Below are 18,584 nucleotides of genomic sequence, written 5' to 3'. Positions count from 1 at the left end.
TTTTATCTAGAAGTTTTCTCTATATTTTCAGCTGTGCCCTCCTGCGGAAGCGAAAGTTCTTTCACTCACATAGGGCCCAGGTGAGAGAACAACTCATGTGATGAATGTATCACCCAATACCATTTAAGCTTTATTCTGGAGTGAAATTTTCAGTTATCATTAATTATGAAGTAGTCATATATGGAAGCCATTGTGAATTTGCCAATTTTTCTTTCCATGGTGTATGAATGAGAGTCCAGTCTGATTTTATGGCCTGACACACCATAGTATTATTTCTTTTCTTCAGCACGTATTCTTAACAGCGTCACAGTAAATTATTCTTTCCCTTAGTACTTGCACTTGTATCATAAGTCTGTAACTACTATGGTATGCTATATACTCGTATAATCATAAGTCTGTAACAGTTTCTATATTAGCCAGCTTGCTCAGTTGCTAGCTCCAGAGGCCAACAGGTGTCACTAGTTTAGTTTCTCATTGGCTCATATATTTAAATGATACTATTGCTTAGAATATGCGGCACTGTATTTCTAATTATTATTTTTATGCTTGAAGCCGATGATGTTGGAACAAGTTTTGTCAGATCAGGATAGTGAGGATGAGGTTGATGATGATGTTGCTGATCTTGAAGATCGAAGGGTATAAAACTAAACCTCCTCTCTGATGCAAGAGCATATGTTTCTTAGGCAACTACTTTTCGGTCAGACATGACCTTTATTAATGTCCGATCGAGCCATCGAGGAAAAGATTTTCGTGCCATCTGGACTTGTTTTAAGTTCTTTGTATTCCCGTGCACCGATGGATCTGCGTTGAACATATGGGAGCTTATTTGAAAATATGTTAGCACCACTTTATATTGACGTGGCATCCAGCAAATGAATGAGTGATATTTTACTCTATTGTAGATGCTTGATGATTTCGTTGATGTGACTAAAGATGAGAAGAAAATGATGCATATGTGGAACTCCTTCGTGAGGAAGCAACAGTAATTTCTCTACACTTCTCAATTCTTTCAATTACAACTGTTGGACTTGGATATCAAGGGGCACTCTTGGTAGGGCTCTTCATTTGCACTAATAATGCTCAGTGATGGACAAGCACTGGACCAAAGAAAAAGGGACAAGTTCATTTTCGTATGTGGAAGAACATTATTTTTCTCTCGATTCTTTATGACATATTTTGTGTAATGTTGGCAGGGTATTGGCTGATGGTCATATTCCTTGGGGGTGCGAGGCATTTTCGAGGTTGCACGGGCAAGATCTTGTCAAATCCCCTGCTCTGATATGGTAATAATTGCACTCATTTGATCCTTAGTTCCTTCGAAATTATTGCATCTAGTCATTTACAACCCCCTTTAGCTAATTTTTCTAATCCATTCCTAACAAATTAAAACCTAAGTTTCATGAACTTAAAAGTCCCTCATTCAAACGTACCACTAAAGACTATATGTACAGTGGCGTTCACATAAGGACCTAGTTTAAGTATTTAACTATTTTCACTCTTTGCCCTCAAGATTTTTTTGGTCAGACCCTTTCTTTGGTCTTAAGTTTAAGGACTTCACCTTCAGTATTGAACAGTGTCTGTATAAAGTGATTTTGTCTTTGCATCATTCCTGCCCCTATCCAGCCCCTATCCAGCGAAAGCCATCCGGAATGCATCTAGTATCATCTGACAATAAGATAATTTGTCTTCTCACGCACTGGATGCTTTACGTATTGCCTTGGAGGAAAATGTAGCATTATCATGATGTGCTTTTGATTAGAATTTCTGAATCTCAAACAACGACTCACTTTGGCAGGTGTTGGAGATTATTTATGCTCAAATTGTGGAATCACGGTCTCCTTGACGCACTGACCATGAACAGCTGTAACATAATTCTTGAACAATGTCAAAGCCCGGCCTCGGAACCCCAAAGTTGAACGAGATTATTTTGTTGCCGCCATTTTGTATTATGTTTGCTTATTTCATAGTTGGGCTGAAAGATTTTTCCATGCCTATTGCCTTTGTTGTAATGAGCTGTGCGATTTTCCAGATGAATGTAGGAACTGTACTATATGTATCCATGTATCCTAACATGAGAGAAAACACAGCAAAGATATTCCAATAAATGTCTTAAAAAATTTTAAGTTCTTTCTTAACGGTGATTTAGTGTTCAGGTTATGTTTTAGTTACCTTTTATTTCAAATAATTTATTCATGCTATATGAATAAAACTAACTAAATTGATAATAACCAGGAATAATTGCAATTTGAGTCTATGCATAATAGAAAGATAAAGAGTACCAATTTTGGTGCAGACTTAGGTTTAGTCAAGTTGGTTAGAGGAGTTTGTTCTCTTTCTTTACATTCAAAGTTCGAGTCTTTATTTTTGTAGTATAAACGAATTGTGTAGAATATTTTTTAAAAAGTGTGTCCTTTCTAGGGGGGAACCTATTTGTCCCTCCATTTGAGATTAACGTATCTTTATTGTACAAACATCATATTCGAATTGTTCTTTTTTTTTTTTTTAATCATCATCATCTAAAGATCATCATTGCACAAAATTATTTAATTTGGAGATTATTAGCCATCCTTGCATGTGAAAATCAATTGACGACTTTGATATAAAGCCGTATCATCATATTAAATTGCACATTTGTTGATGCATATGAATTATTTGGAGAAATTTTTCAATGTATCCGGATCACCACCATGCGATGTTGCGATTTCACTAATTAAAATTATAGCACGTGTGTTTATTTACTTTTTATTAATATACACTAAAATTGAGACAACAATTTTATCCTTATCCATGTTATAAAAAAATTTCGGTTATTAACGCATCATTATGATGTGCTAACCATTAAATTTGTCCTAAGTCACGGAGATTTTTAGTAGATCGGAAAGACAACCTGATACACTTATAAGTGTCTTAATCCTATTGGTTGGTGGTTTTTTTTATTTTACTTTTTTATTTATTTTTTAACTTTTCAATCAATTGAATTATTACACTTAATATTATCGGTCGTGTACCCAGCACACTGGAAAAACATATACCTGCAAATGCCACCTGGATCCCTACACCTCCATGCAAACTGACACGAAGCCATCCTCTTACGTACAACACCACCGTTTTACATGTGGATCAAGACTGGATATAAGGTGCTTACAGGGAACAAGCATTTTCCACACCATTCAAACAAGTTCCTCATCACCAAAACTCCATCTCTCTCTTTACTTCCCCTCTCTTTCTCGCTACAGGTTAATGGAAGCCTCACTGGGCAGTGTTGCCCTAACTGTTGTTTTGGTTAGCATTGTAGCATGGGCATGGAGTTTGCTGAATTGGGTGTGGTTCAGGCCAAAGAAATTGGAAAGATACCTGAGGCAACAAGGCTTGGGGGGCAACTCCTACAGACTTTTGTTTGGAGACTTGAAAGAAAGCTCCATGATGCACAAACAAGCAAGATCCAAACCCATGGAATTTTTGATCGGCGGGTCCACCCTACTCTAACGACACTGATATTATCAATGTCCCCAACTTAACCACATACCCAATCCGTCAGGTGTGAGGTTTTATCACAAAATATCTCTGTATTAGTTAGAGTGGGTAATACCATTTAAACCCCTTGGGTTTTCTTCACCCCACCGATGTGGGACAGTTTAACATGTATGTATGTATGTATACTAATTAGTATTGTGAACTCTCACGGTATGCCAAATATTTGATTACATTCATATCACCATGCATGTGTAGAACTCTTATAAGTTAAACATGACGTGGATTAGTTAATTAAACAAAAACTAAAATTTGCAGGTCAGAATTCTTTTATTTGGATGGGGCCCACCCTGAGGGTGAACATTTTGAATCCAGAAGATTTGAGAGATGTCTTAAACAGATACGATGATTTTCGGAAGCCACTTAGTAATCCAATTACAAGGGTACTTTCACAGGGACTCGTAAATATTGATGGTGAGAAATGGACGAAACACAGAAAGATTATCAACCCAGCATTCCATATAGAGAAGCTAAAGGTATTGTACTGTATATTTCCAACATGCATTCAAGTTTCTTGAGCTTTCGTTTTCTTCTGTTCCTTTTTTGCATGAACAATTCCCGGAGATCTAATTAACAATTGTGTGTATTTTATAAGTAACTAGCCTCCCTGTCGTTTTTCATTGTTCATATACTCCACCAGCACTATGAACAATTCTTGAAGATCTATATATATTGGTGATAAAGTGATAATTAATAATTTTTCTCATATTGCAGGTTATGGTACCGACATTTTACCAAAGTTGTAGCGAGATGATTGACACATGGGAGAACTTGGTCGCCAACGAGGGTTTATATGAGTTGGATGTGTGGCCTTGGCTTCAGAGTTTGGCAGGCGATGTGATTTCTCGATCTGCATTTGGAAGTAGCTATGAAGAGGGAAAGAAAATATTCGAACTGCTGAAAGAGCATGCGAGAATTGGTGCAACACTTCTAAGAAGAAGCTTAACAAGTGTCTATATCCCAGGATGGAGGTAAAATTTAACTTTTTTTATTGGAAAAAGAAAAAAAAATTACTACTAATGTAACAAGTTCAACATTTGTGCAGGTTTCTACCATCAAAAATGAACAAGAGGATGAAGGAAATTAATAAAGAGATAAGAGTGTTAATCATGGATATTATAAACAAAAGAGAGGGGACGATTAAGGCAGGTGACAATATTAATAAAGATGATTTATTGGGTGTGCTTTTGGAATCCAACTCCAAGGAAATTAAAGAACATGGGAACAACAAAAACGTTGGAATGAGTATTGAAGAAGTGATTGAGGAGTGTAAGCTGTTTTACTTTGTCGGGCAAGAGACCACTGCAGCATTGCTTGTTTGGGCAATGGTTTTACTAAGCCACATTCAGAATTGGCAAAATCGAGCAAGAGAAGAAGTCTTGCAGGTTATTGGAAGCAATAACACACCAAGCTTTGATGCTCTAATGCACCTACATGTTGTAAGTGTCTAATGTTTTCTTGTAAACTAATTATATGTATAAACTTGTAATTTGAATGTTTTATATCGCTTACATGAAATAATTAGCTGCACCTATAATATGCCCCAGGTGACCATGATCTTACTGGAAGTTCTGAGATTATACCCACCGGGTGTTGAGATGTCTAGAATCACTCACAAGAAAACACAACTTGGGAAATTATCATTACCAGCTGGAGTCGACGTCTATGTACCCATACTTCTTGTTCACCATGACAAAGAATTGTGGGGTGACGATGCAGATGAGTTCAAACCAGAGAGGTTTTCAGGAGGAGTTTCATAGGCAACAAACAACAGATTCACATACTTCCCTTTTGGCGCTGGTCCGTGGATTTGCATTGGCCAAAATTTTGCTATGATGGAATCAAAACTTGCCTTATCATTGATCTTACAACACTTTACCTTCGAGCTCTCTTCATCCTATGCTCATGATCCTTTAACATACGCAACTCTTCAACCTCAATCTGGTGCTCACGTAATTTTACGTAAATGTCGTTATTAGTTTTGTTGTATCGATGTTTGACATTAAAGTTCTAAACCATGTATTGTGTTGTTATGCATATATTTTCTCTAAATAGAACTTTGCCGCCTAATATGTCTTGCATCTTATTTCTAGCAGCTGCTACATAAGAATGAGCTAGATATAGATAGGGCATAGTGACGCAGTGAGTTCAGCTTCGCCTGTGATGCAAGACGTAGCCTCCAGTAAGAATATTTTAATAACCTAATGTGGTGCACATGATATGGTCCTAGTGTTTAATGGATATTATTGTGAAGGGTGATAAATAATTATGAGTTTCAAGGAAATAGGTTCTCTTTACCTATAACAATGCGCATACCCATATAGTGTTGCACTAACGAAAAACACGTATTAGGGTTTTAACGTGCAAGCAAGGCTAAAGAGAGAACCTAATTTTCTCCACACCGACGGCTCATCTACAGAACGTTCAAGATAAAGGTTGTAGATGATATTTAACGACTAGTTATCAAGTTATGTGATTTATGTCTTCCCCATTAATTGTGTGAATATCATGGAGTTCAAGATTTTGGCTCATAAATTGAGTCTTATGACTTTACCCAATTTTAAGTTGGGTTTTTATTACAAATGGTCTCTGAAATTGAAAATCAATCAATGTAGTCCCTGAAAATAGGTGCCCCAAATCAATGTGGTATTTCTGTCACAATTCTATTAAAAATTATGTTAAGTGCTGATGTGGCACATAAATGGGCCCCACAAGTCCTTTTTTCTTACAAATGGTCCTTAAAATTGACCCACGACATCAAAATGGTCCCTAAAATTGACTCGTAACATCAAAATGGTCCCTGAAATTGAAAATTGATCAATGCAGTCCCACAAGTAAGTGTCTCAAATCAATGTAGTTCTTTTGTCACAATACTATTATGTGCTGATGTGATACATAAATGGGTCACACAAGTCTAATTAAATTAAAAAAAAATTAGAAATAGGCTTAATAATTTAGTAGTTAATAAAAAAATTGTCAACTCAAAAACCCAGTCATGCAATCACCTCTGATCCCAGTCGACATTTCTCTACCTCATTCGCTCTCTATTCTCTAAAAGAAATCTCAATACACCTATCTTTACACATTTCGACACCCTTCACTGAATTGAACCTAGATCGAGATCACCTTTGGTGATGGCTTGACCCATTAGCAACAACTATTGGAACATCACCATTAACATTTAGGCGATTAATATCCTCACAACCTTTATCTTGAAGAGCTTGTTTGCGCTTTCCAGGTGGTCTAGTGATGCAAAGAACGACAAGGTCTGACTTGAGATAACGAGGTTATAACCGAGGTGCATCCATTATTGGTTGAAAACTATTTCCATACCCCCTCTTAGGCCTTGGTTAAGTCTTGTGCCCTTGAGAATTTATGAAATGGATCTTTTTTCGGAGTAGGCCTACTATAAGAAAAAAAAAATTCATTGTGCAAAAAGGTATTTAGACAACTTATTTTAATTAATTATTAAACCCACATCAGCACATAACAATTTTTTTTTTACAGAATTGTGGCAGAAAAATCATATTGATTTGCGACACCTATTTTCAAGGACTACATTGATTGATTTTCAATTTGAGGGACCATATTGATGGTGTGGGTCAATTTCAGGGATCATCTTGATTGTATGGGTCAATTTCAGGGACTATTTGTGATAAAAACCTATAAATATTGTGGGGCCCATTTATGTGCCACATCAGCACTTAATGGATTTTTTAACAGAATTGTGACGGAATGACCACATTGATTTGCGACACCTATTTTCAGGGATTACATTGATTGATTTTTAATTTCAGGGACCATCTTGATGATGATGGTCAATTTCAAGGACTATTTGTGATAAAAACCCTTTTAAGCTTACATGTTGTATGCTCTGATAACTCTTATGATTTTCCATTAATATTTAGAGTTTAATTTATTCCGTACCAGTTTTCATGATTGGTGATTTTGATTACATATCACAACAATCCGTCGGGTAAAATTCGTTGCAAATGGTAATTTTTGATAGTGTATCTATAGCAACTTTACTGTATGTGTATATACTCAAACGTCGCGTGGAGTAATCTTTGATGAACAATTTCATACGTGGGTGTTTAAAATGATTTCTCACTTTGGTTTGGCCTGACATGAATAAAGATTATTAGAACTTTTCGTTTGGGTCTTTTCCCTTTTTTGCTATATGAAGGATGTATTATCATGTGTGTCGTAAACAACGTTATTATAGGAATGCGATTGTGTAAATTAGAAATAGGAATTTAGTAGGTGTTTGTAGAGATCAAATCCTTTAAGACTTGTATTACTTGTAAGTAAGAGGTTTTAGGTTTGATTTCACCAAATGTGAATTTGAACAACATTATTACTAGCCCATTGTGAGGCTCAACCAACCTCCTCCCCCTTAGTGTATATAATATTATTGTTCAAAAAAGAAAAAAGAAAAAAAGCAACTCTAACCCTAATCCCTTTGATCTTTATTTTTATTTCATACTTTGTATAATGAGATTACTATGCTTCGTTATATGCAAATTACTTGTCGATGTATGTGTGGGTATATCAAAAAAAGAAAAGAAAAAAAAAGGATTTTAAAAGAGTAATATTACATTTATCACCTATTTGTATCATCTCTCTAATAGAGATAGGACCTGCCAATACATTTGGGTCTTATCTTTATTAGAGAGATGGTAAGAATAGCTATTTTTATTTCAAAAATCCTAAAATCCGTAGTAGCCGTAACTTGAAGACGCGCCCCATGGCAAGAGGATGAGCCATGCCAAGCAACGAGCCAAGTTACCAAACCCTAGCCCTGGCCTAGACAACACATCGTTTTTTTTTACGGTAGTGTTCCTAACCTCTAGACGCCAAGGCCACCCTATCTTCTCGCCATAAACCGAGAAAATCCTACATCTGTGAGGACTAGCTAGTCAACATGATGCCAGAAGCCGCCGTCCCATGATGGTGGGGTCGTCTATGACGACTGGAATCCAAGAGATTACCCAAAGAATCTCATTGGATTAGGGCATCCTAAGGGCACCCGTAACATCTCCGAGGTCGGTGCACCTCGCCACCATCATGTGTGACGATGTCGGCATCGAAATAGGTGGAGGACCATCATGTGTGACGATTTCGGCATTGAAATGGGGTGTACCGAATGGACCTAAGACCTTTGGGCCTCCTGAAGCGGGTCAATCACGTGGCGGAGCCATAAATCCAGGTTGGGAAGGTCTTTAAGCTAGATCATCATTAAACAAAATATAAGGGAGAAAATTTAGAGATTTTTTTTGTACTGGCATGAATAATTATTCTGATGCAACCTTATTTTACACTATGGGGTGAAAGTTTGAGCTAAATCATATAATAAGTCCATAAAAATAATTTGATATCAAACTCGCTATTCACATGAGTCAAACCTAAGTCCTTCTAGTGTTAAGTGAAAAAAAAAAAACACATAATGCTTACATTGGCATGGGTCTTTATAAACTAAAGAAAAGGATGAACCTATAGAGTTTTTATGAGTTTAATTAGTATTGGGAAAATTATACAATAAACATAAAACTAATTGTTGAACACATGGCGGCCAAACTGTCAATACAATGGACCTTTATTTATAACAGAATTAGTTTTTTTTCAACACAATTGATCCTTCATGCAGTTTGGATATACTTGTGTTATAACAGTTTTGTAAAACAACGTGCTATATGCTATATGGTAGGAGCTGCAGAACGGGTCTGGGACTGTCATGGCCCCATTGTGGCTCAGCCACTGATCCGATTATAATTACCGTGAACCTGAAGTTCGCAAATTCTATTGTGCAGACTATCTGTTTGGACCAACGTAAACTGTTGAATTTTATCTAAACGGCTCACATCAGCCAATTAAGCTTAGCGTGAAACCAGGTCATAAATGACCCATTAATTATTGGCCTACAGAATTGGACAATAGTTACAAAAATTGAATTTGTAACTTCCCCGTGAGTTTACTTTGTCGTCTCCCTCTGCCCAACACTTACACGCGAATTCAAAAAATTTCGTTCGAGTTTCACACTGTCTCTGACGGCGTCTTCCACACCGCGTCTTCGAAACCGACAGTGGCATACTTCGTTTTAAACTGTTCCGACACAAAAGACGCACCTTAATTCGTTCGCAGCTTGTGCTGAGGAATGACAGCCTACTTACTTCCTCCAAATCGATTGCCTACCTGCTTCCTTCAAATCGACGACAAACTTGCTTCCTCCAAATCGACGTCATAGTTCCTTCCCTTAAAGTCACTTTGAAATTTCGGGTTGTTGATTTGGTGACTTTGAAATTTTGGAACCCTGGTAAGTAAACTTTTTATTTATGTTCAATTTTTTTAAAATTAATTTAGCGTTCATGGTTAATTATTCATGATTGTTGATGAAGTTTGTTGAAATTTGAGATTGATACAGGTTTATGAATACTTGTTGAAAGTTGTGTTTAGGTTTTATACTGTTAAATTTGGTTGAGATGGAGTTATATTTTTAACTTGGTTGAGTTGTGTTGATGAAAACTTGTTTAAATTTATGAATACTTGTTGACATGTTGTGTTTAGGGTTTATATTGTTGACTTGGGTTGAGTTGGACTTATAGTTGACCTGGGTGAGTTGCGTTGATGAAACTTGGATGTAAGCTCAGATGACTTGGGTGAGTTGCGTTGATGAAACTTGGATGTAAACTCAGATACAAACTCGGATGTCAAATTAATTTATTGTTAAATAACATGTGGCCTTATCAGGTGCTGCCACCTAAGTTTTGCAAGAGTTTGGACCAATCAAAATGCATCACATATTTGGGTTGTGTACAACCAAATTTCGATACTACCCTTGTGGGTATTTTTTGGATGATGCCTTGTGACACGTAATGAAATAATACCCTAAACCCTAGTGATGACATAGAAGCTGTCACATGGCAGTGAGAATAAGAAGTTATATGTGTTTTTCTTGAGAATAAAATCAGAGAAAAATCGTAAAAATATTCTAAAATTGATACAGATTCCTTGAAACATGCTCGTCGTTTTGATACTGAATCATATATTCGATAAAATACAATATACGGTGTAAAATTCATATAAAATCATACAAAACTGAAAAATTATCCGAAAATTGCCACAAACTCCTTGAACCGTGCTGAAATGAGCATATATGGAAGCCATTGTGAATTTGCCAATTTTTCTTTCCATGGTGTTTGAACGAGAGTCTAGTCTAATTTTATGGCCTGACACACCATAGTATTATTTCTTTTCTTTAGCACGTGTTCTTAACAGCGTCGCACTAAATTCAGAAAGGGATCTTCTCCGGATCCCTTTCACCTAATCCTCTTCATCAAACAATCCGAGTTCTTAAAATTTGATTTAACGGCTAAAGTTATTATAACTTTTAAAGTGGGCTCGTGTTTTTAGCAGTTGGATCAAATTTCAAGGCCCCAGATTATTTGATGAGAAGGATTAGGTGAAAAGAATCTGGATAGGACCCCTTTCTAGTAAATTATTATTTCCCTTAGTAATTGCATTTGTATCATAAGTCTGTAACTACTATGGTATGACTATATACTAGTATAATCAGAAGTCTGTAACAGTTACTATGGTATGACTATATATTGGTATAATCATAAGTTTGTAACAGTTGCTATATTAGCCGCACTACAAAAAAATATGAGCACTGTACACAAAAAATTAAATGTGCCCTATGAAGTCAAAGGACACCAACATATGTGCCCATAGAACAAAAGCAACAATGCATCAACTAAAATATTATTGTGCCCTCTATGGCTGTGCAGTTTTGTCAAAGGGCACTGTTACACCCCATCCCAATTTAAATTGTATTTTCACGTAGTTTTGTCAATGCATCAACTAAAATATTATTGCTTTTAAAATTATTTTTGGGTCTTAATAGTTATGCCCAGAGGGCCCACCTTGCTTTTGTGTCCCCGATTTCTCTTCTCTCTCAATTCTCTCTTTTCCCTCTCTCTCATCTCTACCCGTGCTCTTTCTCTGCAATCTCTCCTTCTCCCCGTGAACCCACACACCCTCACTTCCACACCACATCAACGAAGACGATACCACCCATCACCAACACTCGGACCTTCATTCTCTCCCTCACATCTCCGGTCTATTTTTGGCACTATGCACAGTCACTGTGCAGGTGTTTTCCAATAAAGGTAAGTTGAACCACTCTTCCATCTTTCTCCCTGGTAGTCTAGAAGGCTTAGTGGTTGCTAAAAAGGGGTTTTTGGTGAAGGTTTAAACGTGAAAACAGCTCGGGGAGCATTCTCCATATTTTTCGGTGAGCACTATCACTTTCGAGATAATTTTCGGCCAAACCATGGCGAGTTGGCTGGCATGCAAGGTATCAATCTTTTCATCTCGTCGAGTACTACAACTTTTATTTTTGTTTCACTCAATTTCATTGAGTATTGAAGAAGTTATACTCATTTGAATCTTACCAAGTTTCCGGCGCCCTCCGAGGATTAACCACGGCGAGCTAGACATCCTGTAAGGTACTATTATCTTCTTCTCTTCGAGGGCTACAACTTTCTTTTTGAATCACTTGATTTCGTTCAGGTTTGACAAAGTTCTGGCCGTTTAAAGGTTGTGCATTTTCCGGCCGATTTCCGGATTTCTCTTCCATTGGGTCCGGCGACCCACCAAACCCAAGCCCTTTGGGCCTTCCCTACAGAGCCCAACCCTTTTGGTTGTGAGGCCTTTGGGTTGTGAGTGTGTGTGTGTGTGTGTGTGAGTGTATGTGTGTGTGTGTTGTGTGTGGATTTGGGCTTAAGCCCAAACCACCCATTTTGTACCTAACCTATCCAAAACCAAAACCCAATAGATTCTAACCTTATTCAACCTAAACCTAAACCCTAATCTGGATTTCAAGCCTAAAACCTGTTAGACCTAATTTGACCGTTGACTTTAGGGTTGACTTTTTGGGTTTTCGTCCGGGACCCTTCTTAGGGTAATTCGACATTCTGAATCCGTTTCCAATGTCCGTTTTCCCAAATTCAATTGCTATTATATAGTTTTATTTATTGGACTCTTTATGTGCTTAGGGGCAATTATTGTGACTTTCCGTCTTCGCTAATGGCGCAACTTTTGGCAACTAAGTACTGTGAGTGGACCCTTTCTAAAATTACATTTTATAGTTTAATTGCATAAACGATTAGCATGCCTACGAGTTTATGGTTTGATTTATGTGAAGTCTGTTTATTAAATATATTGATTTTCGTCTTGTGTTTTTGGTGAGGAATCAATTGTTGGCCTATATTGAGCTATATTTTGATATATCGTATTTTCTATAAAAACCATGATCTGGTAGACTATCTGATGGATGAAGATAGGATGCTAGAACATGTTTTAGAAACCCCTCTTTATAGTATAGACGATGGATGACTTTATACTATGAAGTGGTTATTTATGAGAGGCGTAACTATTTGTGCGTACCTAGAGGACACTATGCTGCTTGGGGTGAGGATCTGGTGTTGGCATTTAGGCCGGGAGAAATAATCCCTAACTACGGGCTAAGGGACATGAAGCAGGCATTGGGCTGGGAGTTAGTAATCTCTGGCTACGGGCGCAGAGACCACAAAGTAGGTATTGGGCCAGGAGTTATATTTATAAAGTGATCTTTCTAGCAGCACACCGAGCTTACGAGACGATCTATGATACGTTTACTGTTTTGATTTCCGCGATGTTGTTCCGCGATATGACTTTTGAGATATTTTTGGCATGCTAGGATTTTTATTAAATCCATCACTTATTATGCTAGTAGTTTTCATTATATATAAACTGTGGGGGTTGGTATATTGATAACTGTTTTATTATTATATATATATATATATATATATATATATATATATATATATATATATATATGAACTTGGTCCACTTACCTTTGTTTTGTGCCCCCATTCAGGACTTAGGATCAAGGCACCTAATCCCGGCGTCAAGACACTTCCGCAGCAGCATCTTTGAATCCTCTCGATGTAGGACCCACTTCTTTATTCATTCAATTTTATCTTAATTCTTTTTAGTGATTAGGTTTAGTTGTATGCTCTGAGCACGTTCCTAATTTATTATTTCATTGTATTTTAAATTTCTAACCCTTATTCATTTCTTATTCTTAGCTTTTGTATCAATTAATGGCTTTTGTCACCCTCGGATGTCGGCCAGCAAGTGTTTATCCTGGTATTCGGGGAATATCAGGGTCGGGGCGTGTCAGATTGGTATCAGAGCGTGGTTTGTTTAGAGCATACTTAGGATTCTCTTCTATTCTCGTAAAGTGTCAGTTTTGACATCATTTGGATGTCAGGACTTCTAGATTTGGTGTTATTCGGAGCAGTTGTGCGAACCTTTCTTTGTTTGAATTGTCACCTTCTGGTTGAAAAACAAGAATTCTTGTCGGGATTGTGCCTCAAGTGACGTGTTTGTTTTGTTAGACGACTTTTAACATCGGATCGATACTCAGTGACGTGTTTTAGAAATCTCAATTTGAGGAATTCTGGTTAAAACCAGCCGTTGATCCAAAATGGCGATGCCACTCTGCAACATGCGTTTCCTAGGAATTGTAGGTAAAGTTGGCTCTACATCGAAATCTTTGGATTGGCGGTACGAATTGGTTAAGACCAATCGAGGTTCTGAATCGATGGTGTCACTCTATGACATGTGTTACCTAGGAATGGCGGGCAAGGTCACATCTATGTGGAAACTACTTAAGACATTTGACATGCATGTTGGAGAAAACAAGTAAACGTTGGTTGTGATGAAATCTGGAAAGTGTTAGTTGGAATTGGAATCAACATTCTTGAACTCGTTTCCATTGAGGAAATTCGTGTGGATCTTTGGTACAAGTCCTCGACGATTATTCTATCGATAATCTTCTTGATTTCTCTAGCGATGAAGTCAAGTTCCTTAACCGTTGACCGTCAGCTTTACACCAAATTCTTCGAGTGTTGATTTTGTTTACATTAATTGCTTTTCTTGGGAAACTCCTCGGTAACAGACGTTCTCATCAATTTCTAAAAGGAGTTGCAATTCTTATTGTTGTCGTAGTTGGAATTAGATGATGAAGATCCAAACTTGTTTGGATAAACAGATTCCTTAAACTTCACCTAGGTTTGGTACTCGGTGAAAAACCCTAGCTCCTTGTCCATGTACTTTTCGATAGAGATGGACTTAGGTTCTCGCTTGTAGCCCAACTGATCAGTACTCTTGTCCACTAAATGTTCAGCCTTGTAATTTTCAGTTTAATGGCTTGAGACTCTACCATATTCATCATTGTATGAAGATTGAGCTTTACTCTGAACTTCTCTGGACTCAATGAGCTTTGGTTTGCGCAAGAGCATCACTTTAAGGTAGCCAATCGTGTCACTGCATGCATACGCAGGCTGCTTTGTATCTTTCTTCTTCGTCATTCTGCTGATTCAGAGGCTCTATGTTTAATTTTTGAACTTTGAAACAGCTCTCACAAAGTATTGTGAATTTCAAAATTTCTTTAGCGTCATCAAATCTTATCAACAGTTCTTAACTATTCTTTAGCTTAGACCTAATTCCTTTTTGGCTAAGAAACCAGTTGACCATACTATGATGATTTGCAAAATAATCATAAATAGTGACTTCTATTTCTGCATTTTCACCTTCCTTTGCTTATTCGTCTCTCATTGTGAAACTGGATCATTCTGTCGGCATGGTTTCTAGTTCAAATCTCGATATATTGTACTCTGGATTGTAATGGACTTGTTTTGACTCTCAAATTCTGGAGTATTATCTCAGCCTTTCCGACATGGTTTCTCGCTCAATTAGTGAGGAATTCATGATCAATGGATTTGGCGGAAGTGTGTGCCCAATTCTTATCAAATTGGACAGGAATATTAGGAGTATAATCTTTTCACAAGTTTACCAGACTTACCAGAAAGAGTTCCATGTGGGTATGAGGTTTCAGCAGATTGCATCAATATCTTCATGTTGAATTGAATGGTCACCACTCATTATCTTGCTACAATTCATAACCATTATATCTTACTCTGGTATACCTTTTTGATGATGTGATGTGTTCGCCTCAACGCAGCTTTCCACTACCTCTCACTAGGATCCTTTAGTTCGAGAGCACATGGGTGTGAGGTTCGAGCAATCTTTTAGTAAGAGTTGGTTGAAGGTTTTAGTACTGAAGGTCAGCATATTGTATCACCATCTTACTAGAATTCATAGGCATCATATCGGTTATTTTCCAACGATATGTGTTTGTCTCAACGCATATTTCCACTGCTTCACTTTTGAACCTTATTGTTGTGAGTACGTGGTTGTTAAAACATTTCTAGCAGATTTGTTTGGTGCATTCTGGGATGGCACTACAGGACGGTCGAAGCGAGAATTGGATAATCTTTACACTTCTCTCAAAAGGTGTGTACTCTTTTTTGTTTTTAGGTTGACCATTTGCGAGTCGTTCTTCTTTCTACTAACTTTGACCTTGGTTGACTAGAAATATGCAACTAAGCAAAAATGGAGAGGTGGATTGAGCACTACAACAGTTCCCAAGAGATACTGCGTGTTGAGGAAGATGACTTCTTGCTTTTTGCTTGCTTAGTTCGAGTTTTTGGGTCTACTTTTAACATGGTAGCCACTTCTATTGAATCCCAAGGTACAGTTAAAACTGAAGAGAATTTGATGCTTGGTGCTGGATAAAGTGTTACGACTACATTTTCTGTTTTGTTCGGTTTGGTGTATGGCACTTTTTACGACATGGTACAAGAGTTTTTCACGGACAATATTGGTTGACAGAAAAGTCTTGCGAACTTGTATTTGGATGATCGATCCTACGATATGGGAAATTGTACACCTTTGAGAAATTACTACTTTCTTATCAAGACAACAAATGTGAGGTCGATATTGTGGGTTGCAGACTATGATATCGATAGCTTATTTGTTGGGTTCATTAAGCAAATGGGCGGGAAGACTCGTCTACGACAGTTGTTACGGATTTTTGATTCTTGGAGCTCGACCTAAAGACACATCTGTTCTCAGAGTACATAACGTTTCGAATTCTTGGGTAAGACCCACTCTCATTTTTCAGTTTTGGTTTTCAGTATAAGTATTTTAACTTCATTTACTCTAGTTAATTGTTTTGACATTACAAATGTTTTTGGAAAAGTATTTCTATTTTCATTTTTAAGTTGATTTGAGTTTTCAACCTATATGTTATTACTTATCTATTTTGATGTTATTGTATTTCACATACATATTTTTGACCTTACGTTAATATGCGTTTTCGACTTTATATCTTTATAAAGTATGTTTTCTACTTTCACACTGTTGAGAATGAAAGTAAGAGTTTGGAGGCATGATAGAGGATTTTGCAACCCACTCGCGACGGTGTGGCATATTCTCTTTGATGCACCCACTCTGACTTGATTTCTCTTTATACATATATTCTTCTTCCTATTTTCGAGTATTTCAGTTTAGTAAATGATTTTAAATTTCGAAGATGAAATTCTTTTAAGGGGGGTAGATTGTTACACCCCACCCCTAATTTAAATTGTATTTTCACTAAGTTTGAGTTTATCTTGCTTTTAAAATTGTTTTTCGGTCTTAATACGTGTGCCCAGAGGGCCCACCTTGCTTTTGTGTCCCCGATTTCTCTTATCTCTCAATTCTTTCTTTTCCCTCTCTCTCTCATCTCTACTCGTGCTCTTTCTCTACACTCTCTCCTTCTCCCCGTGAACCAACCCACACACCCTCACTTCCACACCACATCAACGAAGACGACACCACCCATCACCAACACTCAGACCTTCATTCTCTCCCTCACCTCTCCGGTCTATTTTTTGCACTATGCACAGTCATTGTGCAGGTGTTTTCCAACAAAGGTAAGTTGAACCACTCTTCCATCTTTCTCCCTGGTAGTCTAAAAGGCTTAGTGGTTGTTAAAAAGTGGTTTTTGGTGAAGGTTTAAACGTGAAAACAGCTCGGGGAGCATTCTCCATATTTTTCGACGAGCACCATCACTTTCGAGATAATTTCCGGCCAAACCACAGTGAGTTGGCAACAGTGAAAGGTATCAATCTCTTTATGTCATCGAGTACTACAACTTTCCTTTTTGTTTCACTCAATTTCATTGAGTATTGAAGAAGTTATACTCATTTGAATCTTACCCAGTTTCCGGCGACCTTCGAGGGTTTCAAGGCATTTTTTGGCCAAACCAAGGCTCGTTAGACGTCATGTGAGGTAACATTCTCTTCGTCTCTTTGAGGGCTACAACTTTTGCTTTTGAATAACTTGATTTCGTTTAGTTTTGACAAAGTTATGGCCATTTAAAGGTTGTGCATTTTCCTGCCGATTTCTGGCTTTCTTTCCCATTGGGTCCGGCGACCCACCAAACCTAAGCCATTTGGGCCTTCCCTGCCGAGCCCAACCCTTTTGGTTGTGAGGCCTTTGGGTTATGAGTGTGTGTGTGTGAGTGTGTGTGTGTGTGTGTGTGTGTTGTGTGTGGATTTGGGCTTAAGCGCAAACCACCCATTTTGTACCTAACCTATCCAAAACCAAAACTCAATAGATCCTAACCTTATTTCAACCTAAACCTAAACCCTAATCGGCATTTCAAGCCTAAAACCCATTAGACCTAATTTGACCGTTGACCGAGGGTTAACGTTAACTTTAGGGTTGACTTTTTGGGTTTTCGTTCGGGACCCTTCTTAGTGTAATTCAACGTTCTGAATCCGTTTCCAATGTCCATTTTCCCCAATTCAATTGCTATTATATAGTTTTATTTATTGGACTCTTTATGTGCTTAGGGGCAATTATTGTGACGTTTCCGTCTTCGCTAGTGGCGTAGCTTTTGGCAACTAAGTACTGTGAGTGGACCCCTTCTAAAATTACATTTTATAGTTTAATTGCATAAATGATTAGCATGCCTACGTGTTTATGATTTGATTTATGTGAAGTCTGTTTATTAAATATATTGATTTTCGTCTCGTGTTTTTGGTGAGGAATCAATTGTTGGCTTATATTGAGCTATATTTTGATATATCGTATTGTCTATAAAAACCATGATCTAG

At 37.4% G+C, this 18,584-nt stretch overlaps 2 protein-coding genes across 9 annotated transcripts in view; both read left to right on the top strand.

The window, feature by feature from the left end:
• LOC103448911 (polycomb group protein EMBRYONIC FLOWER 2-like) overlaps window positions 1-18,584 on the top strand; it is a 44,680-nt gene that overhangs the window by 6,584 nt on the left and 19,512 nt on the right. For 7 of the 8 annotated variants that reach the window (XM_008388169.4, XM_070807735.1, XM_070807734.1 and 4 more), the window contains 5 exons: window positions 32-80; window positions 553-636; window positions 903-982; window positions 1,194-1,283; window positions 1,796-2,135. In XM_008388169.4, coding sequence (XP_008386391.2) covers window positions 32-80; window positions 553-636; window positions 903-982; window positions 1,194-1,283; window positions 1,796-1,916 — 424 coding nt within the window. In that variant the 3' untranslated portion in view covers window positions 1,917-2,135. Of the gene's footprint in view, window positions 1-31; window positions 81-552; window positions 637-902; window positions 983-1,193; window positions 1,284-1,795; window positions 2,136-18,584 lie in introns of those variants that run through there. The other variant, XR_011572930.1, reaches the window with a different exon arrangement.
• On the top strand, window positions 4,258-5,708 carry LOC114819674 (cytochrome P450 CYP72A219-like). Its single transcript, XM_070808805.1, has 3 exons — window positions 4,258-4,502; window positions 4,577-4,970; window positions 5,079-5,708. The coding sequence occupies exons 1-3, from the start codon at window positions 4,282-4,284 to the stop codon at window positions 5,289-5,291; spliced, it is 828 nt and encodes a 275-aa protein (XP_070664906.1). The 5' UTR covers window positions 4,258-4,281; the 3' UTR covers window positions 5,292-5,708.

This window comes from Malus domestica, chromosome 11 (genome assembly GCF_042453785.1).
Source record: "Malus domestica chromosome 11, GDT2T_hap1".
NCBI lineage: Eukaryota > Viridiplantae > Streptophyta > Magnoliopsida > Rosales > Rosaceae > Malus > Malus domestica.
Note: the sequence above shows the minus strand (reverse complement) of the source record. Positions and strands in the feature narration are given on the sequence as shown.